This window comes from Oenanthe melanoleuca, chromosome 20 (assembly GCF_029582105.1).
Source record: "Oenanthe melanoleuca isolate GR-GAL-2019-014 chromosome 20, OMel1.0, whole genome shotgun sequence".
In the NCBI taxonomy this organism is placed as follows: Eukaryota; Metazoa; Chordata; class Aves; order Passeriformes; family Muscicapidae; genus Oenanthe; species Oenanthe melanoleuca.
In genome coordinates, this window is record NC_079353.1 from 13,369,628 (window position 1) to 13,378,602 (window position 8,975).

An 8,975-nucleotide genomic window follows, 5' to 3' on the forward strand; every position below is an offset into this window, starting at 1 on the left:
GCCTGGTTCATGAGGTTCACATGAGCCCAGATAGTTTTGGGGCTTCATAGATTCATTAAATCCCAGAATGGTTTGTGTTGGAGGAGACCTAAAAGCTCATCTCATTCCTCCCTCTGTCATGGGCAGTGACACCTTCCACTATCCCAGGGAGCTCCAAGTCCTGTCTAACCTGAACACTGGCCTTGAACACTTCCAGGGGTGGGGCAGCCACAGCTGCTCTGGGAAACCTGTGCCAGGGGAATGAGTTTATTTACTCTTCCCATAAATACCCCAGTGTCCAATAACAAATTTGTTCTGCTTTGCTGCCTCAGGGTTGAGAGTCCCACGGTGCCACCACAGGCACACAGCAGTGCAGAGGCAGCTGAGACTGAGCAGTTTTGGAGCTGCTTGAGGCAGCTCTGACAGCCCCATGCTGGAGCCTGTGGCAGCTCCCAGCTTGTCCCACTGCTGGTGCTGTGAGCACTGGGCTGGTCACAAGGCTGATCCCTTGGGCTCAGGGAGAGAACATCACTCCTGGATGCAGCTGCCCCAGGAGCCCATCTGACACAGCTCCAGCACCAGCTCCTCTGCCCCAAAGTGATGTCTGGGGGATCACTTTGTTGGGTGTCCCAGTGAAGGAGGTTTTATAAAGCATCCAGGCCTCCAGAAGCCTTCAGGCCTGGGAATTCTCTCTGGCACTGGGAGAACTGTAGGTTTCCCTGGCACAGCAGTGAATTAGGGAAGAAGCTTGGTACCTGTGAGGCTGGAGGTGGGCTAGTTTGGGGCTGCTGCTGCAGAGCACCAGCCCTGACCCTGGGGAACTCCTTGGAGGTCACAGGTTCAGCCCTTTCACACCTGAGAGTTTAGTTCCTTTTCCCTGCCATTGGTAGTGCCTGCAGAACAGAAGAACTGAGACCAAGGAGAAGCTTTTCATTCATGTATCATCTCCCAGGTGAGAGAGCATCAGCTGGGGGCTGGCAAGTCTCTGATGCCACAGACCCTATCCAAGCTCTCCCAACACTGGGAGCATCTTCACCCTGCTCTATGCCTTCACCAGGTTTTGTAGGTTTGCCTCCCCATTTTAAATAAACAATTGCTAGAAACCCATGCCTCCCTCCAGGGCAGGCTTCAAGCAGCATTTTAAGACCACAGCTTCACAAGGTGGGAGTGCCCCATGCTCCCACACCTTGTCAGGGTGGGACAAATAACCAAACCAAGGGGACAAACCCCCTTCCCATTTCTTATCCTCTCTGTCCCCTGCCCCTCCACCTGTCCAGGGTAGCCAAACCCCTGGAACCCTGGACCAGCTGATGCGGGGAGCACCTTGCCAAGTGTCTCTCAGCCCATCCTGGCACAGGGGCCAAGCAGAACAACCTTCAGCTCACCAGCTAAGGCAGAAAACTGCTCAAGCTGATTTTACATCATTTCAGAGCAATTTGGCTTCCAAAACAGGTTTGCCCCACTGGAAGGGACCCTGGCTGACAAGAGCAGCAAGGTGAGGGGGTGCAGTGCCCAACCCCACCTTCCCAAAGCCCTGGGCACAGCACGGTCACGAGGCAGCCACACACAGCACACGTCTGTCACAGCCATCAGGCTTTATACACCCCCTCAGCTTCCCAAATCCCTCAGATCTCAGGCTCTAAAGCCATAAAACAGCCAGGGAGGAGGAACAAAGTGGGGGCTCTTTACTGAAGGGGGAATGTGGGAGGAGAGAGAGGCTTTTCCTCTGTGCAAGGCCTGAATGTGACTCACTCAGGCTGGAGTGGCCCAAATCCCTGCAGGTCAGCAGGGGATGCTCACCCCAGCCCTGGCACCAGTAGCATGGTGGCTTTGAGGGGGTCAAGGGCTGCTGGGGAGGGGTCACAGCCAGGCTGGGGCACCCAGTGGGTGGGAGAGGTGATGAGAGAGGACGGGCACACAGCAGCAGTGATGGGAGTGTGTCCCCTCCTGACGCAGGGTGATGGCCCTGGGAGGTGTTTCCCGTGGGAGGAACCTGCTGTGGGCAGCAAGGGGGGCCAAGGGGCAGGGAGTGCACAGGATGAGGCAGGAGGGGTGGGTGGCCCTGGGCTCTAATCGTCCTTGTCCTTGGCCCCGTGCTTCAGGATGCGGGTGAACTCCACGTAGTTGAAGTTGCCCTTTTTGTCGATGGGCGCCTCCCGGTACATCTCGTCCACCTCCTCGTCGGTGAACCTGTCCCCCATGGTGGTCAGCAGCTCCCGCAGGTGGTCCTCGTGGATGAAGCCTGCAAGAGCGGGGGACAGGGCTAGCAGGGGGCTGAGCACAGCAGCATCCCCAGCTCTCCCCAAGAACTCCACTCTGGAGCTGTTCCTGGGGTGTGGCTAGCAGGGGGCTGAGCACAGCAGCGTCCCCAGCTCTCCCAGAGAACTCCTCTGGAGCTGTTCCTGGGGTGTGGGCTAGCAGGGGGCTGAGCACAGCAGCACCCCCAGCTCTCCCAGCTCTGGAGCTGCTCCCAGGTGTGGCCAGCCCTCCTCCCTGTGTGCAGAGGCTGTGCAGTACCTGAGGCCTCCTCGTCGAAGCAGGCGAAGGCGTTGCGGATCACGTCCTCGGGGTCGGTGCCGTTCAGCTTCTCCCCGAACATGGTGAGGAACATGGTGAAGTTGATGGGCCCTGGTGCCTCGCTCATCATCCCCTCCAGGTACTCGTCAGTGGGGTTCTTCCCTGTGGGACACAGGCAGGGGGTGGATGCAGGGCCCTGCTCCTCCACCTCCCACCCCCGTTTGCATTCCAGCATGCAGACAGCTGGAATGGCTTTTATCCATTGCAAATGGATTTGATGGTTCTTGTTCACCCATCCCACAAGCATGGGAAGGGAGTTTCTGCAGTGCCCAGTGCTCTCCCCTCAGCATCTCTCCCAATGCTTTCATCCACACCTGGGAACAAGCTCTGCCTTTGGGGAGGTGCAGTAATGAATCTGAGGGTTACTGGAATGAGACCCATGGCTTTTCCTATCCTCCTGACAGCTCCAAGGAGAGGGGCAGCAATGTCCTCACACAAACCTCGTGCTGCTGATGTCCCCAGCACTGCTCCCACCACGGGTGCACCAGGGATGGTTCAGCTGCTCTGCTGAGCTCCGTGCCCCCAGCACCGGCCCCTCTCTGCTCCCAGAGCTCCGGCTCCCTGGGAGGAGGGAGATCCCTCCCCCGTAGGGCAGGACCTCCAGAACAGGTTTGGCTGCCAGGTCAATCATTGACAGACCTCCCAAAGAGCAGTGGAGGTACCACTGGGAGTGGGAGGAGGGAGCTGTGCTCTGCAGCAAAGGAGAATGGCTTGGGGCAGGGAGTGGGTACAGACCTGCAAGTCTCAACCAGTCCAGGTATCACGCCAGCACAGGGACCAGCCTTTGTCACCCCAGCTGAGAGCAAGGGGAGGGCTTTGTTCCACGTGGGACAGCCCCAGGGGCGTTCTGGGGTGACACTACTGAAACACCCCATGGCTGCAGCTGGTGGCTGCTCCCAGGGCAGAGCTGCTCCAGCCCCAAGGGTCTCTTCCCTTCAGCGAGTGAGCCTGTGAGCAGCACACAGACACCCCACAGCCACCCCTTCTGTCAGCTGTGGAGCAGAGGGATCCCCCCCGGCTCTGAGGCAGCGCAGTGCAGCCAGGGTCACCCTGCAGCCATCCCCCCTCCCAGAGCCGGGGCAGAGGGCAGTGCCTCACCCAGGGAAGCCAGCATGTCGTGCAGATCCTCCTTGTCGATGAAGCCGTCGCGGTTCTGGTCGATCATGTTGAAGGCCTCCTTGAACTCCTGGATCTGCGACTGGTCGAACATGGCGAAGACGTTGGAGGTGGCGCGCTGGGGGCGCTTCTTGGTGGTCTTGGCTTTGGCACGTTTGCTGGACATCTTGGTGGCTGGGGGAGTACCTGGGGCAGGAGCATGGGGAGGGCTGGGGACAGGCCAAGCCAGGGGCCCCGAGCAGGGACACACTACCCCAGCACCTCTGGTCCTGTGCCTCAGTTTCCCCAGCTGTCACACAGGGAGGTGAGCGGCTCACAGGGTCAGCCATGGGGATGGGCAGGACTTGAGTTCCACGGGCAGTCACAGAGCAGGCAGTGCTCACTGGCACCCCTTCCCCAGGACTATCCCCCAGGGCTGCAGGCAGCCCCCAAACCCTCTTGCTGCCTGTCCTCTCTGCACATTCCTCACACACCACTGCTTCCCATGTCCCTCCATCCATCATCCATCCATCCATCCATCCATCCATCCATCCATCCATCCATCATCCCTCCATCCACCCCTCCCTCCCATCCCCTGGCAGTCAACAACACCAGGCTGAGTCAGAGCCAGAAATAAAAGCTCTGATGCTGGCCCAGGGCACTGGGCTCAGCTTTCAAAACACATCAAATTATTAGCAGAATTATTAGCAGAAGACTATAGAAATAAGCAGGAGTTTTGCTCTCACCACATGAATTAATATTATCCAAATATTTACCCTGCCCTGACTGTGACCAGCAGCAGTACAGCTTGGCACCCTCTCCATAGACATAGTGCTCTTTAGGAGGATTAAGTACAATTTTGACAGCACATGGATCTGCAGTTTGATCCAAAATGTGCCCTGGAAAGATGCTCAGTCCTAAGGTCCAGCTCAGTCATTCCATCTCTGCTGTTTGACCTCCACCTTGGGCTGGCTGGGACTTGGGAATAGATTTTTGGGTCAGTGTGGGGAAAGGTTCCTGTGCACGGATTCTGTGCAGGGATCTGCAGCACAAACTGATTCAGCTGGATTCAGTCCCTGCTCTGCACAAGGGCTTGATGGCCATGCTCCCTGGTCCTCAAAGCCATGCTTTCTGGGACTCCCAAAAAGCCAGTTCCAGGAGCATTGCAGGGAATGAATGCCTGGCCATGATGCCCATGTTGGGATGGACTCAGCTCAGACAAATGGTGCAGCCACCAAACCTCCAGCTTCCTCCTCAGCAAGAGGGCAATGCATAGACACAGGTCCTGCCCCTGGCACCCCCCCGAGAGCCCCATCCCAGCACTGCTCCAGCCCAGGAACTGTGGATCCTGGGCAGCAGAGCCAAGGAGATCAGTGCTGGGAGACACCATGACAGCCACACACTGATCTGGTCCCCAGCTCACCCCATCACCAGCTGCCCTGGTTCCCTTGTCCAGTCTGCCACTGCTCCTGCCAAAACAATCACCCAGCCTCCTGCAGTGGAGGCAAAATGATCTCCTTCCAGGCTTGTGCCTCCCCCACCTGAGAGCCAAACCCAAAGGAGCATGGGCTGACCTAAAGAGTTCATAAATTAGCAAATAGTTTAGTTTGAAAGAGGAAAGCACCCGTATCAGAAATATAAACTGCCATGTGTTTCCTTCTTGGTAAAAACCAAGCAACTCCATCCTGGTGCTGCTTCCTGGCTGTGCTGGGGAGGGTAGGTCAAACCTCTGCCCAGTGCTGCTTCCCAAATGAGCTGTGAGTACCAGCAAGCCAGGAGGAGCCACATTCCCTGGTGGGCAAGCACTGGCCCCCCACCACATGCAGCCCCACAAGGCAGCAGGCCCCAGCCCTCCTCCGGGGTGGCACGAGGGCCAGTGGGGTGAGGTGGTGCCTTGCAGGATCCCCCTGGCACAGGAGGCTGCAGGGCAGAGCAGCAGCTTGGACCCTGCTGCTTCTGGCACCTCTCCCAGCCCCAGGGCTGCTCACCAGGTGTCACACTGCAGGAGGGAGCAGGGAGCAGCTCACCTTCCCTGCTTCATTTGCCATTAAACTGTCCCTTTGCTCCAGCACAGCCCTGCTCAGGATGCCCGTGGAATGTGGCATTTCTCAGCTTCACCAGTGAGGTTTCTGGTGCCAGGGGAGCCCCACTGCCAGCCAGAGGCACCGGGAGCCCACTCGACAGTGCAAGAATGGAGGCAGCTGCCATTCTGCTCGTTGTATGGCCTTATCAGAGATGTGGGAAAGGGAGCCTGGAGCTGAGAGCAGAGCAGAGCCCGAGCCCTGGGCTGTGTCTCCAGCCCAGCCACAGCCACCAGGGGTGATGCCAGGGAGGAAGGGGCAGGGCAGCATCAGGGACTCAGAGTGTGCAGCGACCCCCGGGGAGGCAGAGCTTATCCCAGCCCTTCAGCGGCTTCCACTGCACACTGGAGACCTGGCCAGGTCCACACACAGCTGTGGGGATCAGCTGCAAGTTCAGCAGGTGGCTTCTAGACTAGTTGCATCCCACCAAGTGTAGGAGACAAGGACCTCACCATGTGACACAGGCAAAGCCTTCCAAAGCACAGGTTCTGCAGCCTCCCTGGCACAGACCCTCGGTGTGCAAAGCACCCAGCACCTTCCGATGCCCGGGGAGGCCGGGAAAAGGACCACGGGCACAAGGTCTCCATGGCCTCGGGCAATCAGCCGGAGCCTGCCATTATTCCCAGGGGAATTAAGGGGCTCACCTCGCCGGGGGAATGCGACCGCAGCGCCTCGGAGGGGGGAGGTGACCGCAAACTCCTCCTACAACCGCACAGAGCCTGCCAGGGAGAGAGGAAAAAAAAATTCCAGCGACTGAAGGAACCCAACCATCTTTGGTCAGCAGCGATGGTTGTTAACACTTGGGGATGTTCCACTCCAAAGAATTCAGCTGCGGCCGCCGCCGTTTCCTACATATCCATGTTTTAGAGCTTGCCTGGCTTTTATCACAGTCGAAACATTTTGTACCAAAAAGGGCATGCTGGGAGGGAAGCCAAGGGGACTTCAAGTTTTCATGGGAAAGACTAAACAAAACACAACATCCCTCTGTGCTTAAGGCTGAAGGAAATGAGCTAAACAAAGCTTTTCTGCCTTAAAGAAGTTTATTGCCTGAAGTTGCTCCCAGGTCACTGGGAGATATCTGGAGCATCACGCCTGTATCCGGATCTTGGCTCTGGTCATCGGCATGAAGACTTGGAAGAAAAGCAGATGTTCCAGACTGGGACAGCCTCAGAGCTCAGGAGGTGGGTGAAGCCACGGGCAGCAGGATCTGCTCCTGCAGCTCTGCTATCCCGGGGAAGCCGGGATGTCTCAGCTCCACGGCGCTGCAGGTACCCACAGCTTGGCTCAGGGACTTGGGACTTGTCCCTTGCCGGGACATTCCTGCTGGGCCTAGCAAGAGGCTGCCCGGGTACAGGATGGGCAGGGCACACCGGGGATCCTCCTGCCACCTCGACCTGTCCCCAGGGCTGACCCCGGCACCAGCTCCAGCCCGCAGAGGAGAAGGGACGGCGGGACTGCCTCCCTCTGCTCTCCGGGACTGCCGGGGCTGCTCCCCCGGCTCCCCTCCGCTCCATCCCTCCCGCTCCATCCCGCCCGGGGCCGCCCCTCTCCCGGCCGCGGCCGCTCGTTCCCATCCCGGGGCGCTGCCGGCGGCGCCGCCTCACCTGTCCCGGAGCGGGAGCTGCGGGAGCTGCGGGAGCTGGAGGACGTGCCGGAGCTGCGGGCGGCTCTGCGGCACGCGGCTCTGCTGAACTCGGCTCTGCTGGACTCGGCTCTGCTGGACTCGGCTCTGCTGGACTCGGCTCTGCGGGACGCGGCTCTGCCGGACGCGGCTCTGCTGGACGCGGCTCTGCCGGACTCGGCTCTGCCGGACGCGGCTCGGCGGGGCGGGCGCGCCCAGGGGCCCGGCCCGGCCCGGCCCGGCCCATACAAGGCAGAAGAATGCGGCGGGGCCGGGGCCGCGGGGCCGGCGCTCCGGGACAGCCTTTTATAGACGAAAGCAGCGGCCCACGCGTGGCCCCCGTCCCGCGGGGGATGCGCAGCGCCGGGCAGTGACACAGGGTGCCACAGCCCGCGGGTGACACTGCCAGGGCACACGGGCCGAGGTTCGCCCTGAGCTCAGCTCTGGCTGCGGCGGGACAGGTCCGTGCTGGAGGACCAGACGCCCCAGGGGTTCCGCGGAGAAGATGCAGAGCGTCCACGGGCTGCACCATGGGCGGCTTCCCTCAATGCGGCCACGCAAAGGGAACAGCGGCCAGAAGGATCAAGCAGCCCCTCAAAGGGACTCTAAAAAGTGGCCTGGAGCAGAGAGCAGCTGGGGAACTACCCCATTCCCAAGCAGGAATCCAGAGCCTGGAGAAACAGGGATGGGGAGCCCCTGCCCTTCACCCCAGGCAGGGCTCACGCTGATCCCGGGACACTTCTCCAGGGCAGCAGGTCTTGCTCATGTTTCCTTCCCATCAGGAACCCTGAGCCTCATCACAGTCCTGCAGGCACCAAGAGCAGCTTCTGGTCCTGTGGGATCCCCCTTGGAAGGGAGATGCCCCTCCAGACATCCTCCCAGAGATTTATCTTTGGTTTGTGGGGTCCCACAACAGCGAGGGCAGAATTCAGCCTGCAGAGGAGCAGGAAGGTGGAAGAGGGAGACACCAGGAGTACTTCTGGGATGGAGTTTTCTTCTGGACAGCCAGAGCAGGACTGCTCTTCTTAAGCATTCCCAGGAACTCCATCACTGCCCATGGAGATGTGGGAACTTGAGGCTGAGGACCAGGCCCTGATCAGAGGTGCTGAGGGGACAGCATGGAGCACACAGGCTGCACTTGGAGCAACACAGATGAAGAACAGAAATGAGCACTGACACAAAGTAATCTTCAGCTGCCATTCTCCTGCAGGGCATCATGCAAACGACAGCTAAAGAGCCAAAAAACCCTCTTTCAACCCTGACATGAAAGCTGTGGCCTTGCCCTCTGGCAGCCCGGCCAGACCCTGCCCAAGGCATGGAGTTTGTTCCCACTGCCTCAGACCAGTGACCTGTTCTGCCAAGAGCCTGACTGACTTGGGGACATCCTCTCCATGTCCCTGTACTGCTTGGATGAAATCTGCAGGGCCATTGCCTCCTCTAGGGAGCCACAGAGGCTCCTGAGCCTTTGCTGGAAGCAAGTGTCCTGCCTGCAGCCCCTCCACAGGACAGGCTGTGGGCTCAGAAGCCAGCAAAATGCAGGAGTAGAGTTGAAAATGCTGCTGAATGCTATGTCAGAGTGGAGACAAGCCATGGAAAGCACTTGTCATGCCCATGAGCTGGAC

General features: G+C 59.3%; 1 protein-coding gene across 1 annotated transcript; it reads right to left on the reverse strand.

Annotated features, from left to right (window-relative positions):
• Positions 1-1,555: 1,555 nt before the first annotated feature.
• MYL9 (myosin light chain 9) lies at positions 1,556-7,682 on the reverse strand. Its single transcript, XM_056507525.1, has 5 exons — positions 7,337-7,682; positions 6,377-6,451; positions 3,655-3,858; positions 2,497-2,658; positions 1,556-2,221 (listed from the first exon to the last, which is right to left on the reverse strand). The coding sequence occupies exons 3-5, from the start codon at positions 3,836-3,838 to the stop codon at positions 2,049-2,051; spliced, it is 519 nt and encodes a 172-aa protein (XP_056363500.1). The 5' UTR covers positions 3,839-3,858; positions 6,377-6,451; positions 7,337-7,682; the 3' UTR covers positions 1,556-2,048.
• Between the last annotated feature and the right edge of the window lie 1,293 nt (positions 7,683-8,975).